Source organism: Sceloporus occidentalis, unplaced genomic scaffold (assembly GCF_023333645.1).
Source record: "Sceloporus occidentalis isolate IW3139 unplaced genomic scaffold, rSceOcc1.0.p SCAF_4, whole genome shotgun sequence".
Taxonomy (NCBI): domain Eukaryota; kingdom Metazoa; phylum Chordata; class Lepidosauria; order Squamata; family Phrynosomatidae; genus Sceloporus; species Sceloporus occidentalis.
The window spans coordinates 112822590-112839107 of NW_028316984.1; the positions used below are offsets into that span (position 1 = coordinate 112822590).

Here is a 16518-nt window from a genome sequence, read left to right on the forward strand (position 1 = left end):
TCCAAGGGGCACAGGAGAACTTACTTTGGACTAAACATGCTTAGTTAGACTGTGAATTATTGTGAACATCTTCTTGTTTCATTAGTGAGAGAGGAGGCCATCAACAGAGAGTAGAAATGATCCATATCACAAGTGTGTGCTTGTTCCTCTCTCTCCAAAATTGCCACGTTTTCTTAGTGGTAAACCTCTGTGCTAGCATTTGAACCCCATATTATCTAACAATTTGGGTTTTGTGGAATTGTCAATTGTCTAATAGAAAATGTCTGAAAGGCTCCAATTTTGGAAGGTGTCCACCCCATCTTACACTCCGTATATCAACATGCCAAAGAACGTCCCTACAAATGTATTTATGAATGGGACGCCTACCATTTCCCATAAAGATGATCTAGGCTGGGCATTAATTTCCCTACAATATCCCCTTCTCATCCTTGAACGGCATATCCTTCTGCACACATTTTTATACCTTTTCTCTAAAATATAGGCAGTCAGTCAGGAAGAGCTGGGGGCGTCCTCAAAAAAGAAAAAAAGGAGCACAACCCCTAACCTAAAAAGACCCCCCCCCCCCGCTTCAGACATAGGAGGCCCTCCTCATCCTCTCCACATCCATTCAATGCACTGCAAGGCCATGCGCCTGACACCGAGGGACCCTTGAGGATGACCATGGCACACACCAGGCTGTGTTCTTAAAATAAACCACCACCACAACCAGCTTTCTCTCAGGGGGAGGCAAATGATTATTATTTTTCTCCAGATCGGGGCAGCCAGGGGGATGTTCTCCTTCCTTGCTTGCTTGTTTTGGTGAAGGGGGGGGGGGGGGGAGAGAAGTCAAGAAGCAGCAAGGAGGAGCTGTGTGTGTGGAGTGTGAGTGTGTGTTGTGTGTGTGAGGGAAGCGCCTTGGCCGCCCTGTTTCCTGGTGCTCTGCTCCCTGACCCCAGTGGCAGCCTTCGCTCACTGCACCGCTCTCTTCCTCCTCCTTGGCTCTCTCTCTCTCTCTCTTTCTTTCCCTCTTTCCAGCCCTCTCCTCTCCTCCTTCCCTTCCTTTTCCCTTCCCTTCCCCTCTCTCTCCTCCCTCCTCCTTGCCTGCCACCTTCTCCTTGGCGCTCCGGGGAAGGAGCCTGGCGGGTCGAAGGTGCTGCCCTCCCGGCCTTGCACCAGCCCTCCGTCCCTCCACCTTTGGCCACGAAGCAGCCTCTGTCTGCTCCCTCTTCCCTCCTTCACCTCCTCCTCTCTCCGGCTTCACCTCATGGATCGCCTCCTTCCCCAGCACCGGCGCGACTGAAGGGGAGGGGAGGCATCCCTAGGAATCATAGCAGCAGCAACCTCCAGGACATTTTGCTTGCTTTCTTTCTTTCTTTTAAAGAGAGAGAGAGAGAGGGAGCCAAGGTAAACCACCCCATCCTCCCGCTTGGAAAGAAGGGATCAGGAGGAGGAGGATTGCGGGGAAGGAAGGAGGAGGGAAGGGAAGCGAAGGGCAAGGCACTCGGAGAGAGCAAAGACACAAAGCCCTGGGTTAGAGGTGCCTTGTCATGCACCAGAGAGGAGCAGAGAGGGCAAGCGGCGGCGGGGAAACAAGGCTGGGGCTCAGGAGCCTGGCCCTGGGGTCGGGTTGCAGGGGGCAAAGGGGGGAGGGGCTGCCTTCTCTCCCCCCTTGCCTTCCTCCTCCTCCCCCTCTGCTCCCAGTGGCCCCATCTCCCCTCCTCCCTGGCCTTTCCTGGCAGAGAAGGGGCTTTCGGGGGGGGACAGGGGACGGGATTTGGTGGCTTTCGCAGGCTGTTTACTGGAGGCATCGGCGTTATAATGTGAGAGAGCGCGACCGGAGGAAGGAAAGAAGGAAGGAAGGAGCAGGAGGTGGAGGGTAGTAGGCCAAAGAGAGCAGCAGCATTGTGCTCTTTCTCCCTCTCCTGCCTTAGCTGGCTCTCTCTCTCTCTCTCTCTGTGAGGAGGCTGCCTTGGCTGGGCTGCTCGGAGGATTGCCAGCCAGAGCTCCAGGGCAGCGAAATGCAAAGTACAGCCAGGCTTTCAAGGAAGAAGGGGGGGGGGGGAGAGAGAGAGAGAGAGAGAGGAAGCAACCCCCTCTGAAACATGGGAGGAGGAGGAGGAGGAGGAAGGTGGCGGGGTGAAGGCTTCTCCTCCTCCTGCCTTTCCAAAGGGCATTTCCCTCCACAGTCATGCCACCTTCCCCCCACTTTTCCCAAAGGAGGGAAAAAGAGGAAAGGGGGGGAAGGGAGAGGACGGCGTGCAAATAATAAGGACAACAAATAATAATACTAATGGCCACAATGCCCACCAAAAGTATCAACCGCCCCGGGTTGCTTTGCCTCTTCCCCAGCTGGAGTTTTCCATCCCTCTTTTCCCACCCGCCTTCATTCTTTCCCCCAAAGCTTCTTGGAGAAGACCTTTTCGAGGCCTGAAGCCCCTCTGGCAGCCCTTGGGCCTTTCCTGGGGGAGAGGGGAAAGGAGAGGGCCCTTTTGGGGGGGGGGGCTGGGTTAGAAAAGAAAGCCTACAAGTGAGGAAGGCAATGCAAAGGTGAAGCAGCCCATGTCTTAAGGCACAGGGTCGGGGATCGTCCTTTCTGCCCCTTGCCTCCCCCCCTGGCCTCCTGCTCGAGGGAGGAAAGGGCTTGGGGTCTCCTGGGGTTTCTGTGTGTGTTTTGGGGGGAGGCTGAGGGGAGCCCAGGACTGGGTCCTTGGGGAGATGCGGGCGAAGAGGGATGGAAAGTTTGGCGCGCAAAGGCATCCCCGCCATTCGCGCACTGAGGAGAAGGAGGTTTGGGAGGGAAATACAACAAATAGGGGAAGGGGAAGGGGACTCGGTGGGGGAGCAAAGATGGCTTTCTGGGGAAGTGGCTGAGGAGTTTTGAGCAAGTGATGGAGAGGCAAGAAGAAGAGGGAGCGCGACTGGGATGAAGGACTTGAGGGGGGGAAGGGCGGGAGATGCTAGAAAACTGTGTGTGTGGATGGATGGATGGAAGGAAGGAAGGAAGGAAGGAAGGAAAGAAGGGGGGCAGGATGATGGGGGTGTCAAAGCTATTGGCTACTGATTGTGATCAATCATTGCGAGCATTGGGAAGAAGGAATGAGGGAGAGAGGGAAGGAGGGAGGGAGGGAAGGAGGGAGGGAGGGAGGAAGGAGACAGAGTCCCAGCCCGGCTTCAGAAGAGCGCAGCCCCCCTTTCCAGCCGGAGCGTTGGCCAGCCAGGCAAGAGAGGGCAAGGGAAGCCTCCCAGACGCCGCTCTCGAGGGCCACGGAGGGACTGCCAGCAGCAGGTAGTGTGTGCCACCTGGAGGAAGCCCCTCTCCGGGCTCCTCTGGGCTTGCCTTTGCTGCCTGAGCCCCAGCTGCCCGAGGGGAGCAAGAAGGACAGAGAGAGAGCCTGGCCCCAGAAGGGTGGCTGCTTGAAGGCTTTTCACCTGCAAAGGGAGCGGGTCCCCAAGTCTGCCTCCTGGGTGTGTGTGTGTGTGTGTGTGTGAGGGAGGGACAATAGGTTTGGTATCATTTGGAACACGTGTTGGAGATGGGATTTTTGGTGGTCAACAAAATGTAACTTTTTGGCGTCCCCTTTCATACCTGAAGAGGATGATGAGGATTTTAGGACTACACACACACCCTCTCTCTCTCTCTCTCTATGTGTGTGTGTGTGTGTGTGTGTGTGTGTGTGTATATATATATATATATATATATGTATTGGATTAAAGGGTTATAAGCAAGGATTAAGTTGTCATTTTTCCAGTTTAATATCGGAGACGAGGCCAATTGGTGCTAGAAGGCACTGAGGAAAGGTACACACAAAAACTTTTGTGGTGCAGTCTCCAGGGTTTCAAGCCCAGGCTTTCAAGTCCCATGGACTCAGTAAGGCTTGCTGACAGGGAAGAGTGTGTCGACTTGTGTCTCAGGCTGTTCGTGTTTATTTTAGGCTGCAGTCATACAAACTTTTTTTTTAAAAAAATGCCCTGTGCTTACGCTCCATTGAAAACAGCAGGAGTTAATTCAGAATAAACATGAATCAGATGGCACATTGTATCCATTGTTGCTCTGTCAAAAAGAGAGTAACAGATATCTGACAGCAACCTGTGAGCAGGCTAGTATTAGTGTCTTGCTTAAACCTTTCCCCCCCTTTTAATTTTTTAGGAACTTGTGCCTTTTGTCCAAGTAAAACTGGTTAAAAGTGGGGAGAAAATCCTTATACTTCAGATGATGAAAGAAAGCGATGGGTCTCTCCATTCCCCACATGGCCATTAGTATTGGTTCTCTTTATATTACTGCCAATGATCTGTTTGGTTTTTAGTTTGCTTTGCTTTACTGTGTGAGGGCATAGCAGCATTCTTGTCTCTGAAAAGGTTTGGTGATGTTGTAGTATCAGAAATACAGTGCTTTTTGTTGGGAGGCCAAATATGAAATGAAAATAAATGTTCCACTTTTGTGTCTTTATACAGACTTCAGACTGTAAGAATAGATTCATATGTCTTTGTGGCATTTTGGCATTGTACAGAAATAATCAACAGTATTCTTGTAGGACGGTTACTGGAATTCTATGGCAATTTTGTTTTATATTTAGATACTAAGTGATACTTACAAAATTTCTTTCAAGTCATCATGTTAAAATGAGGTAAGGTGCTCAACATTTTCTTGTACCACTGTGCATCTGTAAAACTTTCTATTAAGAGAAGAATGGCAGATCGGGAACATAATTCCTCATGAAGCGGCTAATATACATTTGTGAAAGTTTTGAAGTATCTGGCTTCTGTCTTTAAATTTTCTTCAAAGAGCTCTTCATTAACACAGATCATAATCACACACTTCTGATATGAGAGCAGTCTAGCTGCACTAGAAAAACATTAAAGGCAAACTAATAAAATGGATAATAAAATAAAAGGAAGATTAATAGAAGCACACTAGTCAGACGTAATATATGACCTTTATTTACCATCTTGATAGTCACTGACTGACATTCTAAAAGCCACTTGTGTACAGAAAGTTACATAGATTAGAATGCTTCTGTAGTATTTCATATTAAATGCATTGGAGAAATTGAACTTCATAGAAGTATCAATACTCTTTGGCTTTAAATTATTTAATTTTTATTGCATAGTTTTGAATATTCTACAATACAAACATAGATTTACTACAGATTTTCTATTCTGTGCATTCAGTTCCCCCTTGTAAACCCCGTGAGTATAAAATAGACCCCCCTTTTGCTTGTAGTTGATTGATGAAAATACTGTGGATTATATATATATATATATATATATATATGAGTGAAAAGAAAGATCAAACTGTGTTTCATTAATGTTGCCTTCTACCCAATAGAATTTGGGTAAGAAAAAAATACGGCCATGCCATTTCAGCCTCTATGCTAGAGCTAAAATTCTCGTAGTACAAAGTGAGTTCTCTTTCTCCCTGCTCCATCTCTAAGCTCTGAGGGCTAACATTCGTTTTTTTAATGACACTCATTTCTCCGACGGGAAGATGTTTTCATTTGTATTTACTTTTCAGTGCAGTGCAATTATGCAGTTCCACACTGCACACTGTCTTCATAGTTAGTATCTCAAAAGAGAATTACAGTCTTCACAACAGAACTGCAATTGGAAGCAGGTGTTGTGTTTTACTGTTATGCAAAATAACAGTAAAATATAATTGTGGGTGAAATTAAGGAAACAGCTGCAAAGTTGATATGGAAGCTTCTTCATTACAATTTGTAGGCAGTTATCTTACACCACAAACTGGGCAAAGATTTGACTCGTGAATCTTACTCTGGCAATTTTATCCTCTGCGCTATTATGTGTCTATTTATACCCAGTCAGATACTGAAACAAAGACCAAGAACACTGTCTCTTAAATATACCAATACACAAAGATCTTAACTTTCTTTCATCAGGCTTGTTTTTCTTAACATGTGTGGTAAAGGCAAAGCTGACCCTAATTCTTGGAAAGGATGTTGTGGGATTCTTTAACCTGTCTAACATATGGAAGAATACATAGGCCTGAAGTTGTAAAATAAAATAAGTTGCCTATGTGAGCCCATCTGCCATTTGAAAGGCCCTTTTATAGAATTTTGTGTTCAGCAAGAGTTCATCTTGCCCAGACACACAACTTACCTAAATGCAAAGTAGGAATGCCACATACTTGAATTTACATGTAACAAACTGTATTTCTGATTAGATCCAATACAGCATCATTGCATGAAACACAATGTGTTGGTCTTACCCACTTTTGCTAATAGTTTGAGAATCCATGATTATATTAATCACACCCTAAAAGGCTAAGGATGAAATCACAAGCAAAAGCTTAAATGTCTCTCATCTTGAACAGTGCCCTCTGTGATTTTTTTCTAAAGATTTTGATGGTGTTAAGGATTTACCATATATACTTGAATATAAGTCAACCTCATGTATATGCTGAGGACAGGTTTGGGGGCCAAAAATTATGGATTTTCATATGACCTGTGGATAAGTTGAGGGTAAAACTTAGGGGCATGTAACAAATGATGTAAACGATGAAATAAAGGAAAACAGTGCTAAGGAATTTACAAAATTTCAGCAGGCATAACTGTTTATGCTCACATTAAAGGCTGGATGGATGAGAAAGCAAAGGGGGGTATTCCAGGGCAGATACACTCTTGTTTTTCCCCATGGTTCTTTTTTAATAAGAGTTAAAATACAGTACTTACATTGACTTTTGGATAAGTCGACTCAGGTTTTTGGGGTCAATTCTTTGACTAAAAATTCTAGACTTGTACATGAGTATATACAGTAGTTTCTTTCTACCATTCAAAGCAAAGTTCTGTCTTTTAGGCTTGTGCTTATTCTGTTTATCTTTTGTATACCTTCTTAGACTATAGGTGAATGTTGAATAACTACATATATTGAATCGCTCTTGTGGTAAGGTGGAAGCTGTAACAGGGAATATAAAAGATATATGGGACATGGGGAATATGTGTACCTTAGGATAATAGCTTTTTTGGTGTCTCAACTACTGTATATACATGTTGGGTTAGGAAGACTTAGTCTTAATCATGTTTATTCAGAGAAATTTGGGCAAGAGAAGGCAATTTAGTGCAATATAATGAGTAGAAATGTTTCATAACCAACAACCAATTGTGCCTCAGTTTGAGCAAATATGTGTGTGTATGTGTAACGTGAAGTGACATAAATGAATAGAATTTTTAGTTGAGCTGAAACAATGAAAAGTACTGTAGCACACAGCAATAAATTACAGTTTTGGTTTACAGTGTAAAGAGTTGTAAATGCTTGCTTAGGATGAATAATTCTTTAAAATATGGGAATGAGAAACTAGGTGATGCATTTTCCTCATGCCTGTTCATTAAACTCCTTTTTATTATGTTAATTTTTAAAATAGATGGAGCAGGATGGAATATAAAATAATAGAAAGGAGTCCATCTTTGTATGGATGGATTTTACCAAGGTCTATCCAGTCCAGCATTCTTTATCAAAGAGCTGCTAAATGCTTCTGGATACTTACAAGAGGGAGACTATGGTGATAGCCATGATGGTGGTAGTCCTCTTGCTTGTTCCCTGAATCTATATATGGGGGTGTACACCTTCTGGATATGGATGCTCTGTTTAGGGATCAAGGCTACTAGTAATTGATAGACATGATCTGGTCTAATTTTTTTTTAAAAAAAACCACACTAGTGAAACAGTTACTACATTTTATGATTGTGAATTCCTTGAGTCCAGGAATGCATTGTGTTAAGAATCTGTAATTCTTCTCTTTTCAGTTCAGTGCCAGTGAATTTTGTTGAGTGTCCCTGAATTTCAATATTATGGAAGTGGGGAGGTTTTTTAAAAACCATTTTTCATATAATTCATTATGGTCTAACTAAATCCTTGGGCTGGATGTCTTTGTCAGCTACCCTACTCAAAATCAGAAAGCTCCAGCCTTGTTAGCTTTTTCCTTGTGCAGAATATGCTCCCACATCTTGATAATTTAAATCACTCTTTTCTGTATGCTTTTCCAGTTCTATGATGCACTTCTTGAGGTGGAGTGACTAGAACTATTGCAAGTGTTGCTATGTGCTAGATTTATATATTATATATTATCTATATTTATAGATTCATTATGTGAGGGCTGAACTTGTAAAAAGGTGAATATGTGTACATTGTAATGTTACTAAAATATCAACTTTGTGTATAAGAGAGGATTTGAAATGATTTAATTGGAATATTGTGTTTGTGTGCAATGAATAGAATGAGCTATTATTTATAGACTTGTATAAGGGTTAGCAAAAGAAACCGTCTGGTCTGTTCTTGGAAGCTAAGCAGAGTCAGCCCTGGGTAGTATTTCGATAGAAGAGCACCAATGAATACCAGTTGCTGTAAACTATATTTCAGAGGAATTTTGCCAGACAAAACCACCTCTGAGTATGCTTTGCCTAGGAAAACCCAATGCAATTCATGAGGTCACTATAAGTCAACAGGCAACTTGAAAATTTCAGAAATAGTGCACAGTTCTGCCAACTGCTCCTTTAAAGTAGTTGGTATTAAAAACTGAGTCTTTTAGATTAAGCTTTTTTAAAAAAAAATGCCCTTGAAACATATTAATATAAAATAATAGTACTTTGACATAAGAATTGGAGTTGGCGCAAACTGCTGTGTCACAGAGTATTCACATTCAGAGTTCCGATCAGTCTGCCAGAGGACAGGGTAGACCTGTCACATGTTATGCCATTCTTTCAATATTCTGTGCTTGTCATACATGCACACCTCTCATTGAGTGTTGTGAGTTATTTCTCAGAGATGTGAGGTGTAAGGCAGCATGAAAATTCCATGGAGAAATTTCCAGTGCTGTATTTTTCCTTGTAATTTTTTTCACAAAACCCACCCACTTACTTGTCTGTAGTTGACCGTACTGTTGTACTGCAATTAATCCTTTAGTGAAATAGAACGTTCAGCTAGTTGTACTGAATCAGATTTTTCTCAACTTGAAATTGAACTGATAGGTAGTGCAGAGAATGAGTCACTGAAGCAGATACCTCAGCAAAAGAAAGTCAATCTCTTGATATATCAGGTATAGCTCTTTTTAAGAATGGGTCCTAAAAAGCTTTTTAAGGTGTAGACATTTTTGTTCAGTACAAGGAAAATATATTCTCTTCCATTTACATTTTTAGAAATATTCCAATAAAATAATTTACACATTTTTACTATGCCTGAATATACTATATAAACCAAAGTGTTAAATCAGATAACATTATTTAAAGTGCTACTTGTTCCAGAAAACTCCATCACTGATCCACATTAGCCTCCTCCCTGCTGCTTGTATTTACAAATATTAGGACCATCGGCTTGCTGTCACCAAAATGTAGTGCAGTTTTGTCTACTTACAAGTTGATACTCATAGAACTTGGTTGTTTTTAAAGAGTGATATAGCATTTAGGAAATCATGAGACGTGAGAGTGAGCCTAATTCCTAAGAGAAATTTAAAACTGATTAATGTCTCTGCATATTCTGCTTTTCTAGAAGTCTACAGAGTTCATAAGGACATCTTTAAGTTGCAACGTCGGCTGAAACACAATGTTCACCTCCATCCTTTGCTCTGGAAAGTTGTAAGCTGCTCATGTCTATAAAGAGGAAGCATGGCTCATGGAATTCCTTCACAAGGCAAAGTTACCATTTCAGTGGATGAATACAGTTCAAATCCAACCCAGGCATTCACACATTACAACATTAACCAGAGCAGGTTCCAGCCTCCACATGTACACATGTAAGTACTGTGAGTGCATTCACCTTGATTTTTTAAAATTTTATTTACTTATTTTGCAATTAGATCACCAGATGGAATGTCGTAAAATTTATCTGCCTTTTGTCCACATAATTTGGCTGCCATTGTACAGTCTATGTCTACTATGGGAAGGCAAATGAGGCAACGTGTGTTTTCTTTTGAATAGAATATTGTACACTTATGACCTAGCAGTGGGACAGGCCAATTCTTTCAGATTGTTAACCCAGTGGCTTTATACAGTGAGGGTTGAAAAACCAAGAATTAGGACTTTAAAAAGAAGTTGCCATTATTTTAACATTTATTGTGATAATGCTCTCAAACTTCTTAGATGCTTTAGGAAACGTTAAAAATAAGAGTAGGCGTGTTTTCATGAAGACAGTATGGATTTTGGGTTGGAAGTCCTTATTGTCCACCCATGAGCTGATGACAGACTTGGCATTAGCAGAATTATTGCTATCCTCTACTATAAACTAGGTGACAGTCCCCCCACCCCCAAAAATTGTTGCATGGTTTATCAGACAAATTAGAATTCAATGGGTTCCAAATGTCAGAGGCTTGCGAAAAGCCTCAGTGTGATTTTGTGTGCTGTAGGCCTCCTAACAGACTTGTAGCTTATTGATTTCACTGGAACTTGCCAGAGGGACATATTTCTTGAAAATGTGAGCACCCTTCCCCCACCCTTCTGCACTCAGCTGCGAAATAGGCCTAATTGGGACTAATTGTCTCCTGATCACTGAATCCTTTGTCCTTCTTGTTGTAAGGGGAGTGTGTGCCGCATGCTGCATTCCTCTTACAACAAGAAAGACAAAGGATTTCAAGATTGCTAAACTGTTAGTCCCAAGAAATACAAATACTGCATTAAAATAATGTTTATGGCCTGAACTTAAACCAACAAAGGCAGAGCAAAAGGTCCTTTTCCTGGCCTGCTATGTTTTGGTATTGAGGCTTTGGAGAGCTCAGTTGATGATAGAGAGTACTTAATAGAGGCAAAGTGAGTGTCTATATGCACAGTTTTTAAAGCACTAAGTATTAAACTCTAGATGGATGGGGTTATTTATTCAATAGGGTTGATCAGATTTTGCATTATATGAATTCTAATGCATGTTGTTATCTTGAACTGTACTTGCTAAGAGATGTTGTCGTTGGTGTGTGCCTTCAAGTCCTTTTTGACTTTGGCAACACTAAGGTGAACATATGGGATTTTCTTGACAAGATTTATTTTGAGGATACAAAATATTATATAAGGTTAATTCTTTTCCCATTTAACTTCTGTTGAACTGGGAGTGATGTGCTAGCCTTCAAATGGTGTACATCTCGCCATTAAGCAGAATGAAAAGGCAACATGCACAAATGTTTAATCACTTAAATAGTACCATGAAATAGTAAAAAAATATATATAAATTATTATTTTCCAATAAGTATGCAGTCAGGGGTATTTATTGTTTTAAAGCCTGTGTGAAAGTTCTGTGAATTTTAAATACAGTCTGAGCCATTTATGTATGATGGCAGTGCCAGAGAATATAGTTCAGAACAAAAAAGGCCTAAGATTAGTACTCAGACTTTTTACCCTTGGGATTCTTCTTTACATATACATGTGGATGTAATGCCCTCTTCCCTCGACATAGTATATGAATAAAATATTTTGTTTACTTAGTGTGAGTATTTTTATTTGCACATTCATGTATATTTATATTTTAACATTTTATAAGGAAATAACTGAGTCCAAATTAGAATGGTTTTATTTAAATAAATTGAATATTTAACTCAATGTGTAAATTTTACACATAAAAAGTTTGGGAAGACGTCTTGCACCCCCTTGAGCAACTCCTGCACCCCCACCCCTGGTGGTTTCCACCTCACCTTTTGAAAACCACTGGCCTGGATCCTTTTCACGTTTTCCTTTCTACATGGCTTATGTAACGATGAAATAGGGAGGAAAGAATCCCAGACGATTGAGATAACAATTATCTTTTAGATGATTGTTGCATCTGTCCATCAGTCCATTTTCATTGCTCAAGTGCACAGTACAATAATTCACTGTCTTGTGTAATAGCTTTGTGCTTTTGGAAATTACAGCTGGAGTTGATCTGTGCTATTTAGTACTGGAGACTGGTAGAAGAGAAATTTTAGGACCCTGGCATATTGAAACTCCTCAGAGCAAAAAAATAAATAAAAAAGAAGAAAAAGAAACTTCTGTTGATGTGGATTCATGCATTGTGATTCAGTACTTGCCTACTTTGATTTATAGCTATCTTAGTACATAATATGCACATGTGCTATCTGTACTGCAATATTTTATCCTGGTTAGAATGCGATTGTGTATAACAGTGCTTTCACATAAGTTGACAACTGAGAGGGGGTTTCCTATTGTAGTTCTTTCCTGCCTGCTAAAAGCTGCATTTTCTTCTGTGGCGTTCCATATATGTGTTCAGAAAAAGTGCCACCAAAACCCTATGAGGAAAAAGACATTTTTGTGAGTAGGGTGTGAGTTCAACAGAAAAAAATAATCGCTCATGAAAGCGTTAAGTTTTTTTCTTCCCCAGTTCTCTCCTAAGAATGAGGCCTCTACAATGCTGTTTTGGGTTGTTGCTGTTGTTTGCTGTTGAGTCGGCTTTGGCATATGGCAACCTTATGAATGGGAGATCTCCAGAAACCGTGGTCAGCAAGTACAGTGCACCCTTTTTTTAATGCGGGGGATCCGTTCCGGATTCCCCCCCCCTGCATATGCTCGAGCCCCATTGAAAGTAATAGGGTTCATGCATGCCGCAGCGGCGCTCGCCTCGGGCGCGCTCGCCATTCATCTGAATGGGATGCGCCACCCCTTGCACCCCGCGTACTTCTGCACGGCTCCCTCGCGGCTTTCAGCATATGCTGAAAGCCACATATAGTGCGTCCGCATATAATGCGGGTGCACTGTACCTTGCTCAGGTCTTCCAAACGAGGAGCTATGTCTTTGAGTCATTATATCTATAACGTGGCCTTCTTCCTTTTTTCCTACTGTCTTCTACTCCTTTGAACATTATCTTCAGGCATGATGTCTCATAATATGTGCAAAGTACAATAGCCACAGATTAGTCATTTTGGTTTCTAGGGGAGAGTTCAGGCTTGATGCAGACTCAGACTTGCTTATTTATCTTTTGTTGTCCACTGTGTCAGTAGACCTCTTCTCCACTTGAGTTCAAATGAGTTGATTCTCTTCATGTCATCTTCACTGTCTAGCTTTTACAACCATGTGTAGAAATTGGAAATACTGTTCTATAGATGATCTTAACTTTGCTCTTCAGTGATATATCTTTACATTTGGGGAACTCTTCTTTCACAGTTGCCCTTCCAAGTCCTAGTTTTCTTCTTGACTAGATTTCTTGACTAGTTTCCATTTTGATTAATGACTGAGTCAAGGTATAGAAAGTCATTAGCTATTTCAATTTTTCATTATCCAGGCTTGTATGTAAATATTTTGTGATTTTTATACTTTCATAATATTTAGTTTACTTCCTGCTTCTATATTTTTTCCTTTAATTTTCTCTGTAGTCATTCTGTCTTTGCTGTTTTCTGCTAATAATATGAGGTCATCTCCATATCTCAAATTGTTGATGTTCCTTCCCCCAATTTTCACACCTTTTTAGCAATATCAATAGCATTTGCATTTCTATACTGCTTAACAGTGAACTCAGCACTCTCTAAGCAGTTTACAATTGCCCCCAACAAGCTGGGTACTACTGACCTATGAAAGGATAGAAGACTGGGTCAACCTTGCAGCTAGGGTTGCCATAATTCTCTACTAAAAACCAGGATAAAGTGTAGGACAAAATTTAGACCAAAATATAGGACAATTGTAGGATAAAATTTAGACCAAAATGTAGGACATTTAAGGTTCTTCTTAAATGTCCTACATTTTGGGCTAAATTTCATCCTACATTTTGTCCTGGTTTTTAGTAGAGAATTATGGCAACCCTACTTGCAGCCCTCCCTGGAATTGAACTCACAGTGGTGTGGCTGAAGTACTGGCATTTAACCACTGCATCACCAGGGTTCTCACCCTTTCCCCTTCTAGTCTAATCCTCTTTTCCATATGATCTGTTCTTCATAGAAATTAAACAAACAGGTTAATGAAATCCAGCCTTATCTGACACTTTTCCAGTAGGAAGCCATTCTGTTTTTCTGAGGGAAAATGAGCAAAGTTTTAATAATTGGACAGGGTGGATGTTTTTATGCTATGAGCTGAGGTGCCAGCAAATGACATAGTGGTTGAAGGGCAGGGTACGAGACAGATTTAAAAATATTAAACAGTTTATCCCTAAATTCTGGACTAGCAGCACTACACTTCAGGACACTTAAAAAACAACAACTATTCAGTGTTCTGATATCGTGCGGTAGCAGACTCAAGAATCAAAAAAAAGGTTTGCATTACAGTTACAGGTCTTTTGGGGTAGATTCTACAGGGTCCTAAGTATTTCTATATCTTTTGTTGTGTGTTTTGTGTGCCTTCAAGTTATTTACAATATAAGGAGAACCTAAGGCAAACCTATCATAGGGTTCTCTCAGCAAGATTTGTTCAAAGGAGGTTTGCTGTATCTTTTAGGTATATCAAAATTTCTTTGTCAACTACGAGTTAGATAATTTTTAAAATTGGTATATTGTATATCTTCTGAAGAAGATTTTATTTACTTTGGGGTTACTGAAAGCCTCCAAACCATGGCCCAAGGCCTAGATACTATAAAGGCACCAGATCTCATCTTATCTTGGAAGCTAAGCGGGGTCAGCCCTGTGCTTGGATTGGAGACAGCCAATGAATAGCAGATGCCAAAGGCTATAATCTCAGAGAAGGAAACTGGCAAAACCACGTCTGAATATTTCTTGCCTAAGAAAACGCTATGAAATTCATGGGGCTACCATAAGATGACAGGTGCCTTGAAGGCTGGTGTGTGTGCATGCACACACACACAAAGCACAAACACACAACCAAGGTCCATAAGAGTGTTTTAGAAATGCATTTTGCAAACTGTCCTAGTTCACTAAGATGAAAAATATAATAAAATATTTTAAAATATATTATAAAATATATTATACAGCATAATATTTGAGAAAGTATGATAGATTAAATTTTGGATTTGAACTGGAGATGAGGATTCACAGATCTCACTGTGCGCTTTTGACTAGGTTTGCATAACCCAGCTGATAAAATGCAGTCTCCCAGTCTTGGTGTTAAAGCTTCCTGTTTTGTCTGGTAAAACTTGTGACCCTTCAAAATACAGCCCACCAGCTGTATTATTGTAGGGCCATTTGGCTCTTCATATCTGATTGGTCTGCATCCCTCATCATCTCTCATCATTGGCTATGCTGGCTTAGGTTGAGGGGGTTACATCTGGATATCATACCCAACCATGTGTTATAGTTCCCTGTCTTTGGTGAGACTGCAGCATCTGAACTACTGGTAATCTTTCGTCTAGATTTCTGTAATGTGCTCTACATGGAGCTACCTCTGTACCAAGTCTGGAAGCTCCAATTAGTCCAAAATGTGGCAGCCAGATTGGTCACTGGAACATTCAGATTGGACTACATAACACCAATATTAAAATCTTTGCATTGGCTACTGATCAGCTTCCGGGTGCAGTACAAAGTGTTGGTTATTACCTTTAAAGCCCTACATGGGAACACCTCTTCCTACATAATCAACCCTGCACTTTCAGAACATCTGGGAAGAATTTATTAGAGCATGCAAAAATCAGATTAAAAACAACTTCCCACAGAGCATTCACTGCAGTAACCCCCAAACTCTAGAATGGCTTGCCGGCGGGGATCCAGCTTATCACCACCTTAGAAGCCTTTAAGAAGACACTTAAGACAGATCTCTTCCGGCAGACCTATCCATCCAATCTCTTATAATGGACTCAATAACGCTCCACCTCGATTTGTAAGTATATGTATTTTAGTCGGTAATTTAGTAATGTCATTATTTTTACTGAAAGTATTTATATGATATTGTAGTTTTTATCATTGTAATGTTGATTTTCTTGCTGTAATGCCGCCTCGATCCACAGAGAGAGGCAGGAAATATAAATAAAAATTATTATTATTATTACTGTTAAGAACTTGGCAGACTACTTTATTTTATTTTATTATTTAATTTAATTTAAATCCTGCCTTTCTCCCACTATGTGATCCAAAGTGGCTTACAGTGTAAGTTAAAACAAAATCCAGCTAGAATTATATAAGTTTTTTTAAAAAAATAATAAAACAAAAACATTAATCAGGCAATGCAAGTAAAGTGTTTAAAAACTGATGAATACACATTCAGTGTATTCTAAAAAAATAATGCAGCACACCCTATGAAAAGATTTGTCTGCTACTTATAATTAAAAGCCGAAAGGCCTGTTTAAATAAAATTGTTTTTGACTTCACTTGAAAGAAGAGAGGGAGCCACAAGAGACCTAGCTTCTTGTGGAATGAAATTTCATAGCCTGGGAGCAGCCACCCAGAAGGCTATGTCCTGTATCCTCAATAGATGGTACTGTGTTGGTGGTGAGACTAAGAGAAAGCCCTCCCAAAAACTGGATCACCTTGGATCCTATACAGGGGGAAAGGTAGGATATAAATTAAATTAAATATGCAGCCTTAGGCTGCTGAATCAGTCAGTTTCCTTGAGTCTAAATGAACATAGGCTCATTGTGAAGATAAAGTAAACTGAGATAAACTCACCCCAAGGATTCCCTCATTGTTAACCCCACAAGACATATCCCTGCATGAGAATATTCATTCATGTATGAGTTAGATGTAATAAT

At 41.0% G+C, this 16518-nt stretch overlaps 1 protein-coding gene across 2 annotated transcripts in view; it reads left to right on the forward strand.

The window, feature by feature from the left end:
• Positions 1-1000: 1000 nt before the first annotated feature.
• LOC149314514 (metallophosphoesterase MPPED2-like) overlaps positions 1001-16518 on the forward strand; it is a 186066-nt gene continuing 170548 nt past the window's right edge. Inside the window, exons 1-2 of one of the 2 annotated variants that reach the window (XM_089523477.1) lie at positions 1001-1383; positions 9475-9718. In XM_089523477.1, coding sequence (XP_089379603.1) covers positions 9591-9718 — 128 coding nt within the window. In that variant the 5' untranslated portion in view covers positions 1001-1383; positions 9475-9590. Of the gene's footprint in view, positions 1384-3164; positions 3266-9474; positions 9719-16518 lie in introns of those variants that run through there. The other variant, XM_089523478.1, reaches the window with a different exon arrangement.